Source organism: Schistocerca serialis, chromosome 3 (genome assembly GCF_023864345.2).
Source record: "Schistocerca serialis cubense isolate TAMUIC-IGC-003099 chromosome 3, iqSchSeri2.2, whole genome shotgun sequence".
NCBI lineage: Eukaryota > Metazoa > Arthropoda > Insecta > Orthoptera > Acrididae > Schistocerca > Schistocerca serialis.
Window position 1 is genome coordinate 71,819,203 of NC_064640.1, and position 22,595 is coordinate 71,841,797.

At 37.4% G+C, this 22,595-nt stretch overlaps 1 protein-coding gene across 1 annotated transcript in view; it reads right to left on the reverse strand.

Moving 5' to 3' along the window:
• Nucleotides 1-20,394, reverse strand: part of LOC126469725 (leucine-rich repeats and immunoglobulin-like domains protein 3) — a 74,119-nt gene extending 53,725 nt beyond the window's left edge. The window contains exons 1-5 of the mRNA XM_050096916.1: nucleotides 19,961-20,394; nucleotides 17,650-17,721; nucleotides 10,235-10,372; nucleotides 6,013-6,156; nucleotides 3,306-3,449 (exon numbers count right to left, since the gene is read on the reverse strand). Coding sequence (XP_049952873.1) covers nucleotides 3,306-3,449; nucleotides 6,013-6,156; nucleotides 10,235-10,372; nucleotides 17,650-17,721; nucleotides 19,961-20,136 — 674 coding nt within the window. The 5' untranslated portion in view covers nucleotides 20,137-20,394. The remainder of the gene's footprint in view (nucleotides 1-3,305; nucleotides 3,450-6,012; nucleotides 6,157-10,234; nucleotides 10,373-17,649; nucleotides 17,722-19,960) is intronic.
• Between the last annotated feature and the right edge of the window lie 2,201 nt (nucleotides 20,395-22,595).

The following is a 22,595-nucleotide window of genomic DNA, read 5'->3' on the forward strand; positions in this document are numbered from 1 at the left end:
ACTCCTTCTATTCTGTCGAGGAGCTCCTGGAAGAGCTAAAAAATTAAGCAAATTCCAGTGTTATGTTGTTGATTTTCTTCATTTAAACTTACGACTTGTCACCTGAATATGTTTTTTTATATTTCATTTTATCTGTTTCTAATATCGTGTTATAATTTCATGTATCGACTCGTTCCATGACCATGGAGACTTCTCCTTAATTTGGTCCCACGGAACAATAAATAAATAAACAAGTGTCAGCATGCGAACCAATCAACAACAGATCGATACAGGCTTCAGGCCCACTCGTGTAACCTTGACGACTGCACTTCACAAAGCTTTACGCCTCGCCTCAGTCCATGAACACCGACATTGGACTGTTGATGACTGGAAACATGTTGCCTGGTTGGATGAGTCTCGTTTCAAATTGTATAGAGCAGATGGACATGTATGGGTATGGAGACAACCTCATGAATCCACGGACGCTGCATGTCGGCAGGGGACTGTTAAAGCTGGTGGAGGCTCTGCAATGATGTAGGGCATGTGCAGTTAAGAGCGATATGGGACCCCTGATACATCTAGACACGACTCTGACAGGTGACACATACATAAGCATCTTGTCTGATCACCTGCATCCATTCATACCCATCGTGCATTCTGATGGGCCTGGGAAATTCCAGCAGGACAATGCGACACCCCACAGGTCCAGAATTGATACAGAGTGGCTCCAGGAACACACTTCTGAGTTTAAACACTTTCATGGGCCACCAAACTCCCCACACATGAACATTATTGAGCATATCTGGGCTGCCTCGCAACATGCTGTTCAGAAGAGATCTTCACCTCCTTGTACTCATATGGGTTTATAGACAGTGGGTTCATGGTGCCAATTCCCTCCAGCACTACTTCAGACATTAGTCGACTCCATGCCACGTCGTGTTGCGACACTTCTGCGTACTCGCAGGGACTTTACACGATATTAATCAGGTGCACCAGTTTCTTTGGCTCTTCAGTGTAGAATTTAATGTAATTTACTTTCTGTTCAAATGGAAGTGAATTTACTTATAATTTCACAAAAATTAATACTGTGATTGATAAAGGTTACTATATACATTGATAAGTTTGGTGATTATGTGTGCCTAGTTAAATATGGGACTATTCTTTTTGGGAACCAGCAAGTTTAACCACAAATTAATATTGTATTAATTTATTTCTAGCTAACTGGATTATTGTAAGACCACCATGTCTGCATTTTCTTTCTAATGATTACATGAATAAACTATCAATTTGTCCAACACAAATTTTGTGGTGTTATCTAGCAATTATAAGTTGATAGTTATCCTCTTTTTGTTTATTTTATTATTATTACATTTCATTGTAATTTAATCTTTAAATTTTGAACTTGCCAATGATTAGACTATTTGACTGAACAATCAGAAACTATGTAGCTACTTCTTCAGCTATCTTACCTAATGGGCATGAAAGCACACTTGTAACGCTTGACCCTATGACTACATCGAGCAAAAGTTTCAAATAGAGCCATATAGCAATCAACCACGTTTATTGCTAATTCTCATCTCAGGGATTTATTTTATAAGAAAACAATAAATACTGGCAACTTACACAATGAAGACTTTTATCAAAGGTTGAGTTACTTCAGAACATTATTCCATAAGACAATGTTGAATGAAAATATGTCAACTTACTGGTTTGTCTAATCTCACGATTTGCACTGAACTAAGTTGTTTCAGGAGTCCCAAAATATTGTTTTTTTTTCCCCAGTTTAATTTGTCATTGATATGACACTTAAAATTTTTGAGTTTCCACCTTAGTGTTTTCTTACCATGTGTTTGACATATCACCTTTTGATGTGCAGAACTGAATATAGTGTTCCTATTTAAATTGAGAGTGAGACTATTTGCTGAAAACCACTCAATAATACTTTTAAGAACATTATTTACTGTTTCTTCTGTGGCTTTATGTAGGTATGGATACATTTCAATACTAGTGTTACCTGCAAAAAGAACTAATTCTGCTTGCTATATACTAAACAGAAGATCATTTACATATAAATGAGAATCAATAGTGGACCTAAGACAGGGCCTTGTGTAACCCCTTCAGTGATTTCTCGGTCAGAAGAAACTCCCCTGCTTAATGTAGTGCCACCACATTGTGAGCCAGGGGCCAGCACTTGCAGTATCGACAACATAGCAGAAAGGTGACAGCAGGCCACTTACCACACCTTATGGCTGCCACCTCCATTTGGTGAATGTGATTGGAAGCGTTGCATCAGCAAAACAAGTGGGCACTGGACCTGTACAAATACTGATCGTTTTCAGCCACAGGCCTGGCAGTATGAACTCTGTGGGGAGGTGGATTTCAGCATCTGCAATGGCACCCTGCCCTGAGCTGCAGATTCATGACGGGACAGTGCACGTGCCACTTACTGTGCCTCGAATTAGCATTTTAGACGACCTGCCAGTGGGCTGGCTACTGGCTGCCCATTGCCTCAGCAACTTCAGCTCTATGCTGTCAGCACACACCGAAGGGGCATTGCTACTATGGGACAACACTACAAGTGCTATGCACTGTAGGGAGGCTTGTATAGTACCTATGTAGATGCAGATATAGTTTAAGTGCATTTTGACAACCTCATAGATCATGTGACCTAAAAGTAATTGTGCTAATACCAGTCCTAAACAATTCTGTGCACATATTCAGAAGATTCCCTATATCATAGGCCCAGCAAGTAGTTGTAGTATTCTACAACACAACGTTTCAGTGAATCTCAATCAAATGATGAGAAGTCTTCATGGCACAAAAGTTGGTTAACTGGATGGTACACTATTTCAAAACATTATTATATGGCTGTTCTGATACATCTGGAACACACTGGCCACACATTTATCTAATTTCACTGATGTGGGTGTTTTCTCCTTTTCTTTGGACCCACAGTCTTTGTGAAGATGTCATGACTGTGATGTCATTTGATGTTCAGATGATTTTGGAACTGGCCAACAGTCCTCCCTTCTCCGCTCCCATTTTTACATATATTTTGTGCTATTATCAATAGAACTTGCTTTGAGTTCTTGTAGGTATGATCCTTGAACAAACATAAAATAATTTTTTTCATTGACACTGAGGCTATAATACTTTGAAAGTGATCTGTAAACTAAACATATCTAGCAGCTACATGGTGGAAGTTCTTTTCCCTATACATTGGGTACTGAAGCTATGGCCTTTCTATTAAATATTAGCTATGGCAGTTCTCAGTGGAGTTGTTAAAAGTGAATATTTCAGATCATAACCACATTTTAAATACTTACAGTGTATGCAAATTTTCCAATTTGAAAAACGCGCCATCCCCCAGCATGCTGATGAAATTTCTTCTGAGTTTTAGCACACTTAATTTATTTGATCCTTCAAACGAAAGTCCTTCAATTTCAGTTATGTTGTTTCTGTTTAATTCCCTGAAATAAAAACAAGAAATCAGAATGTATTTGGTATTGTATGGTATTTGAACTGAAAGTGTCTTTATTGTAGCGCGTTGTTTTATTGAAATTCTTATCATTGACAATGACAATCTACATGTCAGTAAAACAGATTTGTCTAGAGCTATAAGTGAATTTTTAGTTCATTAACTGCAATAAGAGAATGTTTACAAATCCAAAGTCACAATTATGAGGATGCCAATTTCCCAAAGACACAATATGACAAGAAGCCATATACATAAATTTGAATTTGCAAGTAACAAAAACAGAAGTAGTAGTTTTGGAAGTTTGTCCAAATAAAAGAATTGACACTCAGTTTATTATATATCTCAGTGAAAAATACTGCATATGTCAAAAATGAACTAGTTCTTGAGTGTGTGTGTGTGTGTGTGTGTGTGTGTGTGTGTGTGTAGAGAGAGAGAGAGAGAGAGAGAGAGAGAGAGAGAGAGAGAGAGAGAGAGAGAGAGAGTGTGTATATGCCGGTGGTGGTTGCTATTGAGACTACAACACATTTACTCACACAAAAGCTAGCCTTTGGCTCTGATACTAAAATTTTACGAGAGAGTTGTAGTAAAAGTGATAAAACATTAAAAGACTAATCTTACTGGGGAAAGAGAACCTATAGTTTATAACGAGGAATATGGACCATGTGCCATTCCTGGCTGCTTCAACTGACTGTAGTGGTTCCTTGGCTTACAATTACATTTCATGCAGCATACGTGCACAAAGGTAAAAGCAAACAGGGACTGCACCTGTATGGGTGCTGCAGAAATTAATCATTGACTGTAAACAGTTGGGGTTTCAATGGCCCTGGTCAGAAGACTTCAGGATGCTGCCCTGGGCATGATGGTATTGGGAGCACCTGCAGCTGACTCTAGCATCATCTGAGACCGTGTTATCACTGAGCCTCCTAAAGTGTCTGATCTGGGCAGTTCAAACTCACCTTGGGGCGAATAATAAAGGACTATGGGATCACGAATGCCTCGGCAGAAAGTGGAAGCGGGTACTGGCCACATATATGCCCCCTTATGCCTTCAAAACCGATTTGAGGTTTTGTCCATTGTTACCATAGTTAAGAGAAGATCAAAGTCAGCACAGGATGCTACATCTGCTGGGAGATGTGCTTAATCTCCCTGAACAGTCTAGCCAACCATAATAGTAGGTGGCTTTGCTGGTTATTGGGAGCTCCTAAATTAGATGGGTGATGAACCTCTCAGGGAAATAGTAAGCAGGAAAACAGGTCAGAAGGTAGAAGGCAAGCGTCTACTTAGTATGTCTGCAAGGGGGTTGGGGAGGGGGGTCTCATTCTACATGTGGAGGGGACTCTGCTGGCACCTACTGAGCATACCGGGTAAAGCCAGATCAAATCATGGCTCATGTCAGCCTGAATGACATCTGCTACCTGGAGCTGTGTCATTTTCAGGTCCTGATGAAGCATGTGGAGTGAAAAGCATCACTCAATGAGTGCTCACTGCCCCCTGGCTTGGAGCCAAGCAGAAGGTCTAATACAGACTCTAAAGCAATTCTGTGTGGTTTCAGTTGCCTGCAACTACATGCGTGCTTGCGAGTTGCATTTACACGTGCGCGCGCAGTCTGTTGTTGACGGAGGCCTTAATGGCCAAAAGCTTCATTTGTGACAGTCTTTTTGTTGTGCCTATGTGCACCTCCGCTATATGGTGAGTAGCAACATTCCTTTTCATAATATTGTTACATTCCATCCTGGATGTTTCAGTGTTTGAATTTTGTGACAATCTTGGATGCAAATTTCTTGGCCACTGCTATCTAGTGGAAAACCACGGGAGACAACCATCAAAATGTGAGGAAATAAAGTATTCCGTTATATTCACCTTTTAAATTACTCAAATATCATCTGAGCTCTCAATGATTCATGCTATACCCTAGAATCTGAGACATTCCACTACAGTTTTCAATTCTTTAGCTGAATTCCACTCTTTGGCATACAGTGCCACTTAATAAAAAATACTGAAATAGGTGTTCACAAATGTACTATTAAGACTAAATATGTACTCATGTTGAGTTGCATCAATAGGGTTAGAGCAGTCTATGAGAAACATAAAGCTTTCCCCAAGATGATGATCCAACCTTTCATTTTCTCTCCTTGCAAACATTTTCTAAAAAAAGTTATTTACTTCTTTCTGTGAATAATGATGAAAGGTGGAATTTTTAGATTCTGAAAGAAACTTGTGTGTATTACTAGGGGGAAAAAAGAAAGAATATCTATAGGAATGTTTGCGAGACACATCTCTCATATTGAAATTATACGAATCAGTATGCTGCCTTGAAAGAAATGTCTAATTGTTAGAATTATCCGAACAAAGTGTTCTACAGCACACATCTATTAATCAGGTTGTTGAAGAAATGATTAACTTAGTCTTAATAAAAGTTAATAGGTTTAGATGATTCACTCTGTACAGCAACAATAAATCAAATTATCCGTAGTTTTCAGTTTGCAGATGAGCAAAAAAACATATAATTTCTACCTCATAATAAACAAATGAAATTTTAATTAAGGTACACTTACAATACTTTTAAGTTGACCAAGTTTTTGAATAGCTCCTTAACTGATCCTGTCAAATGGTTCCTGTTGATCTTCAATTCGTGCAAGGCTGAGAGCTTCTCAAATGTCCCTTCCTCAATATCAGATATTTTGTTGCTACTAAGATTTCTGAAAAGTGAAACATTATCATTGTCTCCTTATGCTCTGGTGTATACACACACACACACACACACACACACACACAAAACCAGAGAAAACTACCAAAAGCATTTTGTTATCCAGGTATTTCACTCACAAGCAATGTTTAGTGAAGTTTGTGCAAAACAGGAAAATAAAAATTTAAGTTAGAAGCAACAAATTATTTTGCAGAGTACAAGAGAGAGATAAGACAGAACAAAAGGAGGAATGTAGGTTCAAAAGTTTTCACTGACTTTTTTTCTTATTTTTCTATGACAGAAAAATCTTAGTTAAATTAAATATTACATTAATTATTTTCAAAATGAAAATTAACACCTTTCCTCATTAAAGTCCTGATACTCTTGAATACAAATTATGGGTCAACTCAAGCATCTGATACCACTCACCTGCTTCGACCCATGACATAACTGTGTTCTGCTGTGTGATGTCATGGTGGTGCAACATATTTGAAATGTAACAGGTCTGCAAAGGGCATATCGGAGTGTGTGATGGTGCACTCTAGTGGGGATGTCTATATTTCTAAATTGTTTGTGAAATTTGATTTCTTGAGTGCTGTCTGTGATAATATTATTGGAAGTATTTCTGACAGTTTGTTAGTGAGTTATTTTGATATTGGCAGCTATGGGCAATAGATTCGATTTTGGGTTTGGAATTAATAGTGTGGTGTGTTGCTTATACTAGTGGATTTAATAGTATGTTTCATCTTTTGTTAGTTGTGGGTGTGACAATGAAGTTCAGGGGTAGGTTGCTGCATATCACAATGAGGGACAACATGTTGAATATGATAAAATTCCTACTGTTATTTGGTTTAATTACTAATTATGTGAAGTGTTATGTTTCTAGAGGAGGTATGACAATGACCAAAGTTGCTGCACCTCCGACCAGGAACCAGTATATGTATGTTTGAAATTGGTATTAATGCATGTTCCTTTTTAATTTTTTGGGTTGTTTGATAGTTGTTGGTAATTATGTTGGATTGAGTGATCCTCACAGACGAATTGCTCTGAAAGTAACTTGAGCACGATTTATTATATTTGCGATACACTTCTAGCCAACATAGGTGTGGAATGCAATTTTTTTATTGGTATTGGTCTCTCAACGTGAGCTACAGGGGCAGAACTTAGGGTGTCGATACCCCTTTCTGTTAGTTTTCACGATTTTTTGCTATTTATTGTTTCTGTTGTTGTGATGTTTTGTGCACTGTACTACTAATGTGATTTTGCAGTTGTTTTCCCTCGGTTGTCCCAATAGTTTCAATATTTGTTATTAAAAATTTGGATAATTCTATACTTTGCGATTAAATTGTGGTGCCATGGAAACTTTTAGGAGTATCGGTCACGATTTTGAAATCATATATGTGTTGCAGGTTGGGGCCTGCATGACGGGTGGTATTGTATGCACTGGTTTACCCCAAATTACTTACCAGTTTTCCCATGAATAATATTTAACGTCATTAATTTTTCTGACAGCTAGCTAGATATAAAAAGTCTCATTTGTATTGTAGATGCAACATTTGTACACGAAGTGTAAACCGTTTGGAACGAATCAGGAGCCAAAGTGACACAGTAAAGAGCAACAATGGGGTTGGTACTGTTATACAGGTCTTAATCTATTGTCAAGTTGAGTAAAACTAAGTACTTTAAGCTACTGTGAAGACAGGACATACTGCTGTTGCTTCTTGCAAAGGACAAACCATGAGAATGAATAAAAACATTGAGAAAATGATCAATTCACACCCACAGACTGTAGTAACAAAAAATTTTCTGAAAACGAAAATCCAATGTAACATCTTATAGCCAATTTTAGTACAGGTATAATATTTTTACTTCCATACAGATGCTTCAAAAGTGTGATCTAAAGGCAAATTCAATTTTTTACTGATGTCTAAAAATCTAATATGTACTTTCAATTTCCCATCTATAAATACTGTTGTCAACACAATAACACCTAGAAGCTACAAAATTTACAAATAAATTTGATGCAGAATGTGTTGTTACTGGCTGGTTGATAAGCAATAACACCATTTGGTAATTAATCAGCTATATGCTTTGCTCAGAAATCTGTCTTAGTATTTGGAGAAATTTCGCTGATCATCACATACTTATTTTTCATAACACTGCAAAGATGAAGGGAAGACAATTTGCTGCAGTGAGATGCCTCTACAAAATAAATAAGAGCAAACATTCCTGAGAAGGCTAAAATATTATGTCTTTCAGGTGTTTGCTGTGAATTAACGACTAAAACTATCTAGTCTGTCATCCAGTCAACAATGTGAGTGACAGTTATCCTACTGCACATATTTATTTCTCCCTTCCATCCTCACAGACGAATTGCTCTGAAAGTAACTTGAGCACGATTTATTATATTTGCGATACACTTCTAGCCAACATAATACAACTGAAATTCTTACAATAAATTAACTTGCCTCTCTAAAAAGTATAATACGCTAAATTCTGTTCTAGCACTAGTTACAAATTTATGTCTTCTTAGTCGTGAGCAGCACTATCTCACTTAAGTATAATTTTTGCGTACAGTCTCACTACATTTGACCTGTATCATGAACAGTTATAACACTAATGACTATATCTATTATCTTACTCAGTGGACAATTTTTTTAGAGTATTTCTGAATATGAAAGCAACAAAATCACACCCTGTGCCCTTTATTTTAAATACAGAGTGTGTGGGAAAGCTTCTCCACTTTTATAAGATGCACGATACACTTGTGTGCTTTAATTTTGGCAAAATAATAAATCCAAGCAAGGACCTCAATAATTTTCCTGAAGGATTTTGCCTCATTTCAAAATTAAATAAATAAATCCAAAAGTGAACATGTGATGTGTCTCAGTTATTTCACCAGATTTATCGGGCTGGTATTCCTGTTAAATACACTGATAGGTACACTATTTCCATTCTAAGGAAAGTATTTTTTCTTCTTCTAAATAATAAGTTTGGGGTTAATACTTTGATGAATCATAACAGACAAAGTAGATGAGGAAATCAGCCACAGCCAGGAAAGGAAAAATTTCACAGTTTACAATCAGTAATACAGATAAGGATTGTCGGATGTAGATTTGGCTACTGCTCCTGCTACCCACAGCAAATCACAAATAAATTCAACTTGCAACTATTTTCCATAATCTGACTGTTGCCGTAAGATTATTCTAAACACAGATTTGGAAGTGTGTACAAATCTAAATACGCTAATCAAACCTTTTTTACATAATGAATGACAACACACAATTATACAAATATAGTGTAAATAAAATTATTTTAAACAAATAAACTGCATTCTGTGAATGTCACTTGCTCAAATTCGCAGATGAGGTACCATTTCGATATTTTCACTCAGCTGATGATAAAAAATTTCATCATTATCAAAGTATATCCTTTTTGATTTTTTGACAGGTGGAAGAGCCCTACAGAGCAACTTCTTGCCTCTGACTTGAATTCTTCCAACTGGAGCTCTCAAACATTACATGTAAACTGTTCAACATTCACTTTTAGTTTAGTGTGGTTTATCCATTTAATTCATTATCAGGTACTGCTGACAGTCCATTTAATTGCCTCTTGCTGCAGTAAATAAAAAAGCACTTTACCTGTGTTGATGACCCTCTCCCTATTGTCAAAGCCTTAAACAAGACCCACCTGATGTGATAACGCTGTAGCATCACATGATAATCATAAAAAAACAAGTAGTTTTAATCAAGTGCAATGTCTGATGAAGTTAAACTAAGAAAATAATCTCACATAATTTATTCTTGAGACATAACAACGGGGGCAGAGGGGGAGGGGGTAGGGCGGTAACCAGTTCTGCAGTCATACCAATAAAAGAAGATGATATGGTGGTCTGGGTGCATGACAACAAGGCCTTTAGCACCTGTACGAGTGTTGATAAAATACAATTCATTGAATTATAAAACTTCAGCTACAACTAACAATAATGAAAACTCACGCGCATGCGCCCCCCCCCCCCCCCCCCCCACACACACACACAATGAGAGATTCTAGAATTTTGACTAAATACAAGCATATATTTCAATACTTACATAATTTCAATTGATGAGTTGTCCGGAAAGCTTTCCAATGTAACTTCTCTTATATTATTATAACTTACATCCAATGACTTAAGGGTAGGAAGATTGTGAAGTGCATTTGCATCAATTTTTCTAATTTGATTGTGAGCCCTGTGAACAGTCACAAATCTGGGTTAAGTACATAACAGCGTAAGGAGCAATTTGCAAGCCACATAACCCTCAATCAAACACTGCATTTGTTGAACAGATAGATGAAAATATACCCCTCAATGTTCGTATGTTAATGACTAATGAAGTTTTTTAACACTCTTGCCTCTGAATAGCAAGAGATCCATCTAAAAACATATATGGCAGCAGAACACACACATAAAAGAAATTTGTAATTGGCAAGCTTTCGGAGCCAATGCCGGCTCCTTCAAGCAGAAGGGTTGAAGGGAGAGGGGTGAAGGAAAAGGGGCAGATTTTTGGGAAAGTCACCCTATGGTAGCTTAAAGGTAACACATACACTTGATAAATCGCAATGAAAATTCACAAGACAGAATTGATGACCAGTTTTTACCTTCATGAGGTGACATTCTGGTACTGCCACTAGACAAATGTAAAAGCACATACACTATCCTTGCTTTTAAAACTAGTAGTTCATTCCTCAAGGAAGAAAGAGGGACAGGTAAGGGAAGATTGAAAAGGAAGGGCAGGTCACTTGGACACCAACTTCATAGGGCTCACAACATATGATGCCTAGCATGGATTAGGAAATGTACTGTCAGCCTTTCCCTCTCCCTTTGCCAAAGAATGAACTATTAGTTGAGAAACCTAGGGTATTGTATGTTCATTTATATGTGTCAACTGAAAGTAAATATTGGCCATAAATCCTGTCTCATAGTTTTAAAAACAAAAATCAGAAAGACACTGTAACAAAACAGAGAGAATACTAGTAACTCTTAATGTTACGCTAGTATTAGACATCTCTACTGACATTTTTTCCTACTATTTTGAATTTGTTGCCTCTTTTTTTCAATACATGTTTCACCTCCAATTGTTTCACTGCACTTTCCCAGCCGGTTATAAGTAGTCCTATAGTTTACTGCACTTTCCCAGCCGGTTATAAGTAGTCCTATAGTTTAATGTTGACTCTTAATCACAGTGCAATTTGGTAGTTTTTTCACACATACAAATTGTTGTAAAATGTGAAAGGAGCAACTGCTTTTAACATTAGTAATTTATTTGCCTAAGTATCATTTTATAATGATATAGGATTTAGCAACTTAATACAAGGAAAACATAAGTAATATACACAGACATATAAATATACACACATGTTTAACGGGGTCAGGGCAAAACAGGTGACAAAAAAATCTTAGGACCAACTTAAACCACAAACAGATATGTCCTATGCCTGAAAATTCACGACTCATACATAGTAACAGCCAGCAACATGTAGCAGGCCTTACTCCTGAAGCAAAAGTTTTGACCATCTTGCAACATTCATACTTACAGTTTTGTTTTAGTATGAGGGATGATGCTATATTTTCAATTCTTTTATGATACTAACAATGACTAGCCAAGACTCATTATGAACCTATGACATGTTCTGTAACAGTTTACCTAATTCCACAACATGTTTCAGAGGTTTAAGCTATCACAATTACTGTGTCAAATGTGAAGGTGTATGTGATATAACACGAGAGAAAAAGAAGGAGCAAATAATCATTGGAGACAGTGTCAAGGGTTCCCCAAAGGCATGACATGGCACATATATGTCATATCAGTCTACACAACTCCACCTGATGATAGAGGTTTAAAATTATGAAACGTAACATACAAATAAATTGTGACTACTAGTAGTAAACTTGTTGTATCATTTGATATCAATTATAGTCACAGTAAAGCTGAACCAATAATGTTTGTATTATAAGTTCTTTAACATATTTTATCTGTTACTATTCATGAAAACATACCTAAACAGTTTCGGGGTACAGCACACGCTGGCTTTGACAGTAGTGATGGAGTTCACTAGTGGTAAGATAACATAGACTACAGACTTTTAAGGTTTAACATTCAGTCAGCACTGAATGAATTGGATAAATATGTCCACTTGTATTCGACAATCTTTCAGAGTATATTAGGCATAGTCCATATCTATTCAGGCAGGCTACGAAAAAATCTTACCTTCATAGTCTCGGATGTTAAAATGAAGGACTAAGTAAAGGAACATGTATTTTTTTGTTTCATTCAAAAAAAATTCTGCTCCGAGATACAGCCCTCCAAAGATGACACTGCACATACCATTTTGAAGATGCGAATTTTGGAAAAAATTTTCAAATGTTGTATCTTTGGACCAGTTCTAGATATTTTGTTATTTTTTTTATTTGAAAAATAATTGCTTCATGATTACAAAGAAATCGTCCATTTGGACTTATCTGTCAAAGTCCTTTTACAAGGTGTACAACTTAGTTTCCACCGTTTTCCCCCCCAACATTTGAGGCTTTAATGAAACAAACTGGTTACCCATGTATCATTCAAAGTATTTTCTATCGCTGGCCACTACTTCCTCCCATCTTTTGGGCAGTGTACGAATCCTGCGTCTAAAAAACTGATCATCTTTTGAAGCGATCCATGAATCGATCCAATTTGTGACTTCTTCATGAGATCTGAAGTGTTGGTCAGCCAGGCCATGGGCCACTGATCTCAACAGGTGATAGTCAGAGGGAGCAATATCTGGAGAACACGACGGGTGGGCTAGGACTTCCCATTTTAACGTTTCCAAGAACGTTTTGACCTCTTTTGAAACGTGGGGTCAAGGGTTGTCATGCTGCAAAATCACTTTATCGTGCCTCTCGCTGTATTGCAGCCGTTTGTGTTTTAATTCTCTGCGCAAACGCATAAATTGCATTCAATAACAAGCACCTGTGATTGTTTCACTTGGTTTTAACACCTCATAGCACACGATGCTGAGCTGGTCCCACCAAATGCAGAGCATGATCTTAGAGTCGTGAATATTCGGTTTGGCCGTCGACGTGGAAGCATGGCCAAGATATCCCTGATTTTTTGCGTTTAGGGTTATCGAAATGAACCCATTTTTCGTCCCTGGTCACATTGCCATGCAGAAATCCCTTCCATTTTTGCCACGAACACACAAATGCTGTTCAACGTCTCTTGGTTTCAGCCCACACGGAACCCAAGTTCCTTCTTTCTGAATCATGCCCATTGCCTAGGGATGTTTTGAAATGGCTTGCTGTGTCACTCTCACTAATCCTGCCAATTCTTCTTGAATTTGATGCGAGCATTCACTCAGCAATGTCTCCTATTCTGCATCTTCAAAAACATTCTCTCTCCCACCTCTATGAGGCTCATAAACTGACATTTTCAATCAAGAACAACTTTATGAGGCAGACACAAATCTACTAATGTTTGAATGAGGTTATGTTGACCGAGGTCCAAGCTAGCTGCCTGACATCTGCGATCTGTTTCTTTTGATCGCTACTTACTGCTTTTGCCATCTATGAGCAAATGGCGGAAGCAAAGTTGTACACCTTGTACTATAGTGTTCTGAACTTAATTTTACAATTTAAGAATTTTTTTTTTCAAAAATGCCAATCCATAAAATTTTGATTTTTTTTTTTCTGTTGATTAGTACCATAGAGTTCTACATTCCCTAAAAAAGAGAGCTTCCACTTTTAGGTTGAACAGGTTTTATAAACAATTGAAATTTTTGCCACATGTAAAAGCTCTTTCATTACCACTTGTCACATAACAGGCTCATAAAAATAAAAACCTAGCCTTATTTAACATAATTTTAGTTTTGAAAGAAAGATTTTTCAAGCATTTTAAATGGGTCCAAAACGTATGTGAAAGCTGCAAAGACTTTCAATTTATACAACTTCTGTGCACTCTGTTTTGTACTGAAATTAGCCAGTCAGTGAACTAAATACGTGTTCCACTGCTTCAGTATCTTCCTTTGATATACTGATGCCTTCCTGCTGTACCAATAGGAACTGGAGCACTTACAATCTTCAAAACATTATGAACAGGAAGTGAGCATTGATGGTGATGTTGCTGTCCTTCATCCAGCAGCTGATCCATGCGGTAGCATAAAGTTCACTACAATTCTGTTTAAATCATAACTGGTGTCTATAATCTCTGCAATCCACCAGACACAGTCATATACACACACCACAAATATCCCCCTTCTCAGGTTGTGAATCTGAATATTATTCTGCTGTTTCTGAGGCGTTGGCCGAACGAATGAAATTTCTTCTTTCTTGCCCTTTAAAGTGAGTGCAATATGAGTTTGCCCATCACTTGAGTCCAAAAATGTGTCTTCTGAATTTCTTTCACAGGAGTAGTTTGTTTGGACCATTCTCCTTTTTTCTGCACACGGAATTTTTCGATTTCCTGTTTGGACAAAAGAATGAGGGCTCTGGATGTGTAAGATTTCACGACTCTTGTAAAAGCCTCAGCATTCTTAATCACAGCTATATTTGATCTGGATAGATTACATTTTGTAGCATGGTGCTTCAGCAGGCCTCCTACACCATCACAAGGCCCCTTCTCGTAACCAGTAGCACTGTATACCCAAACAGTTGGCAAAAGTGACTCACTCAATTGAAACAGCTGGTAACGATTTTTAAAATGACTAGGAGCATGATCAGAAATAATAATAATCTTCTCTGCCCCTGTTTGCATTTGAATTTTGCGCATTGGTAGCACAGTATGTGCTGAGTTATGTCCCGTGTGATCACTTATAACTGCAACACTTGTGATCTTGGTTTGAAAATATGTCACTCCTGTAAAAATTGAAACCTGGTCAATACTCCAATGATACCCTTGCACTTCTTGTGGGAGAATTACAGACCAGTTTTCAGCAAAATCACAGTGAAGCACTAAATGTAGTTCTTCGGCCTGTACAAACCCTTTCACCTCTGCAATGTGTTGTTGCAATTTCTTCATATGCTGGTGTGCTACTGCTTTCACTGACCATTCACCAAGTTCATCAATGGAACTGTCAAAAGCAACAGTTTTCTTAATTAGAGTATTTTCTTCCCATGTCATATATAAAATTTCTGCAGAGTTATCTGCTACGTCTTCCAGGCCAAGTGTCTGTAAAGACAGTCCTCCCTTTCCAGGGCAGTTACCACATTCTTGACACAAACAAGTCTCTTGCTTTACGACACAGACTACTAATGACTTCACACGCTCAACCACGTTGTCCTATGTCACCCAGTAAGTTCTTCAAAGTTACCACACAAAGTTCAAAATTCGCGCAGTACACACGTAAACAGCCATCTCTAGGTGGATGTGGAACCACCCACTTACGTCGTAGTGCATAAAATTTTGATCTTCCAATTTGCGACGTTGTATAGTTGCTCTCATAAACTGCAAAAGTTTCTTTAACACTGCGAGTAATGTACCTCTTCACTTTGACAACTTTTCGACCTTCAACTGTTACAGTTATAGTGTCTCTTTTGTTAGCACTCTGCGAGAACAATCTCAATTATCTTCCAAATAAAATAACTGCACTATTTGAACTCAAGCTGCTTCTACAGGATGACCATAATAGGGATCTGGTCTTCCAAAGACTCCTTTTACAGACGTCACATTTCTTGATTTGTCTACCATGTACTTTGATACTGATGGGACGTGGCATAATAGTTAAAACTTGCACCTTTTCACTGTCGGATGCACAATATTCAATAGCTGAATTGATATTTGTGAAAAATTCCTGGCAAGAGGTCCAAGAGTGCTCTGGTACATTTTCTTCTGAAGACTGAATTCCTACTTTGAAGAGTGTGGTCAGTTTTGCTGTAGTGTAATCAACTATAGCTTTAGTAATTTTTCTGTGCTTTCTTGATGCACAGAGCTTATGATTCAACTTCACTGACCACAGTTTTTTAACACGACTAACACCTACCTCTGTAGTTGACTGATTCAGGGTATTTTATTCTTACTCTATTGATGCAAAATCTACATCATCCGTACCGCAGGAGGCTTCACCTTGCTTAGATACTATCGTTGTTGTTATTCTGCCAAAACATTTAGAACATAAAAAGTCATCACTGGAAACATCTTCACTTTGAAACACAGTCTTCAAATGAGAACACTTATTACCAACTTAAACAACATCTATTTTTGTTTGTCTTCTGTATCACTCTTTTATGAATATGCAAATACCTCACGAAAACACAGAACTCACTGGATGGTCTCAGATTTCTTAGAAGCCTCTTCAGTAAACAAATTAGCACTGAACAACTACAATACAGAAACCTACAATGAACAACCATGACAAAGAAACTGACAAGAAACTACAACAAAGTGTAAGAAATATCTGCACCAATGAAACTGAAAAGAAATAACTGCAACAAAGAAAGTGATAAGAAATAAAAAAATAAAAAGATATTTTCTAAAATAAAACCTGTCCAACTTAAAAGTGGAAACTCTCCTTTACAGAGAATATAGAACTACATGGTACTAAGCAACAGGAAAAACCTAACTTTTCTGGATTGGCATTTTTGAAGAAAAAAAAATCTGTAAATTATAAAAAAAAAAATTCAAAACTAAGCAGTAAAAGAACTTTAACAGATTTTTCCAAATGGAGGACACCATTGTAATCACAAAGCAGTTATCTTTCAAATAAAGAAAACTCTAACAAAATATCTAGAACTGTTACAGAGATACAGCATTTTAACATTTTTTTCCAAAATTCACATCTTCAAAATGGTGTACACAGTGTCATCTTTGGAGGCTTTTATCTTGGGGCAGGATTTTTTTTTTTTTGGAGAGGAAAAAAAAGTGTGTTTCTTACTTACTCCTGAATTTTAACATATGCTAAATTCATTAACATCTGAGACTGTGAAGGTAACCCCCCAGGCTGAAGTGATACGGATTATGCCATTAAATGTACTGTGGACAGTGTGGCATAGTTTAATATGTTCATCCAGCCAAAAAGATCACAATTACTGTACTGTACTAACGGTTTCAGTTGTCATGACAACTGAAAAGAGTAATGTAGTGCAATAACTGTCATTCTGTCAGTTAAATATAGGTAAACCATGTCTAAAAGACTTTCAGTTCAGTAACTCGTATTCTCAATGAGCATCTCTTCAGAAACACTTAAAAACTGCTTGTAATGTAAATAAATATTGGAATTTTTTTCACAATACAAGCTCTCTAAATGTTATTTCATGCTGGACTCAAGGATAAAATGTACACTCTCAATATCTTTCCGCATCCCGAAAGCACCCTGGGAATAGTTTATGTGATGTAATGTAATATTCACAACACTTGCTTTTTAGTAAGTTTTGTCACAACGATTTATTCAGCACACTGTTACATTTCACTAAATGCATTATGAGCAACTTGTATCTACCTACTCTTGAGAAAAGCAAAGCTACTTCAAACAATGCACTTGCTAAAATAATTGTACTTACAGGCTCAGAGTTGTGAGATTCAACTGAGCATCCACAGCTGGTATTTCAGTTAAGTAGTTTTTATTCAAATTCCTGCAAAAAATTGATTTTTATTAAAAGCAGCACATACAAAGTTGTTGTTATAAACAGATTCACCACTGGTGCCACTAGTGGCACATTGCTGTCAAAATACTGGTGTTTTATGAGATGATTCCACATTATCGTCCTCCCACTATCCCTGGAGCTGAGTATTGTTAGATATGGTAGCCTACCTTATAAGATCCACTTTGGATTTCAATAATACTGTCATCTCCCCCTTCCTTTAATATTGCTTGTACCAAGCATAACAAACCTGCCAAAGATTTGTGCTTAGTCTTGCAGCTAGTACCCCGTGTGAGGAAGTTTGGCTGAAGCGGTACTTTGTATAGCCTATATGTTTTTCAAGTTGTCATGAATTTGGCCAGGTGTCAGTATTGGTATTATAATTAGGGAGAGCAGGCACCACATCTAGTGTGGTGGTTACACTGAGATTGTTGAATTCATCAACATCAATGTGACAGTACTGAAGTTACAATTGTACGATGTGACTTTGTCAGAACCTTGTTGCCAGATCATCACTCATCTGGTTCGCAACATTTACGTAAGCTGCTGACTATAAGACGTAGATGACAGCTGTCAAGCAAATGTAAAGGTTTCAATTAAGTATAGCCATTACCAGCACACACAAAAAAATCTAAGTGCCTGTAAGAAAACAGAAGGACTCATTACAGCAGTAGCAGCTGGTTCAGCAAGTGGCAGATCATATTCTTAGAGACAATATACTACCAGAATGTTATAGCTTTGGTCATGTTCTGATCTGCATTTATCAAATCCCCAACATTAATGAGAAAAGTTACATTGTGACAAATTCTTTTAAATCATTAACCTACAATGGCATACTTGTATTTTTTGTTTGTCTGTATCTGGTACCTTGGATTTAGCAATACAATTGTCTCTCCCTTCAACATGTTAACATTCTATTCAAAATTACAAACAGATTCACTGAATCCATATACTTAGGCTATGAAATATGTCACTACTAAAAATTGAACTTCAGAGGCCAGAACTGCCAAAAGGCAAAATAAATCAAAAGGATGCAAAATTAAGTGGTACACAGCTACAACACTAGAAGAAGGGATGATGATCACTATTCTGGGTTAAATCTGACTTTGGTACAGAAAGGGGTGAATTATACTGCCAGAGATATCTTTGGAAATCTGCAAAATATCATTAAAAGTCTGACAGATATTAAAAGAATTTCTGAATGACAACTCCTTCTACTCAATAGACGAATTTTTAGATACGAAGTAGAAAATGTAAAACATAAATAAATAAATAAGTAAAAATTATACTGTGACCTCATGATCATAACCATAATAATGTTACATGGCACGTAGTCTATGTGTATCAGATTTTGATAAGTATTTCATGTCCATCATTTTACTGTTATCGGTCAAAGGAAATGGATGGTATCAGTAGGTTCAATACTTACATGGATTTTGTTCAAATCTCACTTTGAGGAACTTTGTGAATACTAACCTACATTCTTGAATAGGTCCCACTGTGCTTGCTGACAATAACACACAGCCTTCACTGATATTTATTATGTTTTACTGGAATGTTCCCCAAATTTCTTGTTCCCAATGCAGACAGATCAGTTGTACAGAAATTTTAATTCACTTATTATGATAACAATGTTACAATTTAAGCATAATGAATAGGAAGTTTTATGCTAATAGGTGTTGTGGCAGAAAAATGTGTCATCTGATACGTCATACATATAAACATTTTAGTTGAGATGTTCTCACTGCATCCAGTCAAACGTGAAGTTTATAAATTTTAAACTGTTTTTTCCTTTACAAAAATAGGTGTGGTGCAACATAAGCTCAAACAAAAATATTTGGTATTGTAAAGATGCATATAACTGGCAATCATTATGTCACTTAAAGGCAAAGGTGTGTAACCTTCCTGACCCCAGAATGATTTAATTATCCACATGAAAGACTGAAATTTGCCACGGAAATATACATGGCTCCAGCCAGATAAGTGAAACATTTACAACTTGAGAACTTCACCCCAATTTTAACATACATCATATTTAAGCATACCGATCATATGCAAGAACGTGACCTCTTCACCACAAAAGAACTAAAAATTTAATTTTTTTCGCATATACAACTTTCCACTTCAACAAGTGACCTGCCATTTGATGGAGTAACTTAGGTACTCTGGATTCATTACAGTTACTCAACATCTATCAATTAGTGTCATAAGATATTAATATATTACTCACAGTTCTTCTGTCCAGGTTGGCAAATCGGTTGGTATGTGTTGCAACTTTTTCCTACTACAGTCAATAAACCGACCCAAGCAGGAACATGAAGATGAACAAGGATCATTATTAGAAGCTTCCAAGTGTATCACAGTGAACATAATATGGCAAGTAAACAATAGTATTAAGTTTGCCATATTTTACAATACTCATTCCACTGAGGGAACACAATAACAACTCAGGTGTTCGCCACCATTTTCACTCAATTCCTACATTGCAAATATACAATCGTCGAACGAAAAACAATACCACAAAAACAGGTACTTTATCTATGAGTATGTCCATTACGAATCAATACTTTATAGCATAAAGTGAAAGTTAAAGTAAAACCTCCAGATCACGGTATATACATAATCAAACATAACACCACCACATACATCAAGTACCATCACCAATGATATACATCCAATCACAGATGTTATGCATTACAATGAAATGTAAAGCCAGAGAAGTTACAACATAATACTTACTGGACTACAAACGCTGACTCAATTAAGCCTGGTTTCCACATGCAACAAAAGTGACGCCACTTGGCCTTCATTCTCTGAGCTCACCGAACCTGCGTGAGGAAACACCCAAAATCCTGTGGCGGCACTGGAGTAATGCCACTTTTAGCCATGTCACAAAAGTTAAAGTCACTCTAACTCTATGACGACACTTTCCCTCCCCCACCAACGATTATCGTCACAAGAAAAAAAAAAGCAGCCACCATTTTGATAGCAAGGCTTCCGAAGCTATTGTATCTGGCATTTTTCTGGAATTTATGCCTGCATTTTACGAAATTTTGCAGTTTCAATCACACACAGCGTTAAAGATCTCTATCTAGCTAACTCTCCAAAATGCGTAGTTTTAACTAGGCTTTGTTGTGGTACAGTGGCAGGAAGTGCGACTTTAGTATGTACGTACAATCTTCATGAGCCCATCATGATTAATTTACATATTTTAACACATAATGTTCGGAAAACCTTTATGTAAGTAAGCTAGTATTATATAATTATTAGTGGAAGTTTGCTTGTTGTTGCATAGTCGCTTACTTATTTCTTCAAGTGGTGCGAGTTAATGCAGTGTTGCCAGCATATTCGCATTCTGTTATATTAACACTTGCCCAGTGGATCTGAGAAAGGAAATAACAAGGTTTCAGATTGAATGCAAGTTTAATAAAGGAAATAAATTATATTACGGCGTCTTTTAGCGCACTTGTACGAAACGGAACTCCAAAATTCAGTATATTATTAGTATTTCGTCCTTTTTAAGTGATGAGTGGAGCAAGAGTGAAAATATAAGCTTTCAAATGAATCTTCATGGCATTGTAAATAGCGTCCAACACATCGCACAAGAACACTGAAATTGTAATTTTGAGGACGTGGTATAAATATTACAGAGGTGATGGGTAATCACCAGATGTCAAATGTCAAAATCTCATTTATAGTGTTACTGCAGCAAGTACTGACTCCGAAATGAGAGCACCCGATTTTGTAATAGAGCTCTATACGGAGATCAAAAGTTACTCGAAATTTACTTTTCTTATCTGAAAGTTGCACAAGAATGGATTTTCGTGTATGAACGCTACTTTGTTTATAAGTAGATCTGAGGCCTCTGTGTTACTGCCGCACAAAATCCACTTTCAAATCCAACAGTTATGCTCTCTCTCCTTCTTATTGGATTCTAGGCTCAACTCTAATGCAATTACCTAAATGACAACAAAAATGTCTGTTCAAATAATCTCAGATGATGCCACTTTGAATGTCGTGCAATTAGAATTTCGACAGGCCTCAAGCCACATTAAGATGAGTGACAGTGAGTGGGTGGTTGACCCCAACTCCATGCTGGTGTACTGGGAAACAGACGGAGAACTTGTACGCCTGTTGATAAATGTCCGTCATCCCGTTTTCTGTGAAACATGCGAGAAAGCCGCGCAAAGCTACGGTGGAGCAGTCAACAGAGGTCAAAATATAGGTGTTCGTGACTATAGCAACTTCATGCTGAATTTACGGTCAACAGAGTCTGAAGTAAATCAGGTGAAGAGCGACAGAATGAAATACGGGAACGTAGGACCGAGGAATTTGAAGTACTCTCCTGGGAGTCAGAATTCTGGAAAAATTGGTGTTTGTGCAGACGCTAACCTTGATGGGTGGCCTGGGAGGAGCTAAATAGAAGAAGTTGAGAGGAAGGGAAATTTTGTGGGAATTTGTTCACTTCCCAGAGCAGGCATTGGTCGGCGCTGGGAAGCAACGCGTAATTCACGCGACTTGCGCTGCAATTGGCGTAAGTGATTTTGCTGGAGGGGAAACCGAGGCAAAGAGTGGACTGGGAGAAGTCCCCGTAGAGGTATTCTGTTCCCAGCTTGCCTAGAGTGTGGACGTGGCGTTCTTGACTCAGCTTGCCTGAGAAAGAGTGAGCATCTCTGCAGTTTAGGACTTAGCAAAGGGAACGATTGAGCTTGGAGATAGGAAGTTTTGGTTCAGCTATGTACTGAGCAAGATAGCTAGGAGTGAATAGATGAGCGCAGCCTTGCAGTACCACGAGGTCGGCCGTTGCCCACACAATGACGACGCTCCTCCACGCTGTATTCGCTGACATTGCGCCCGCTCTGGCC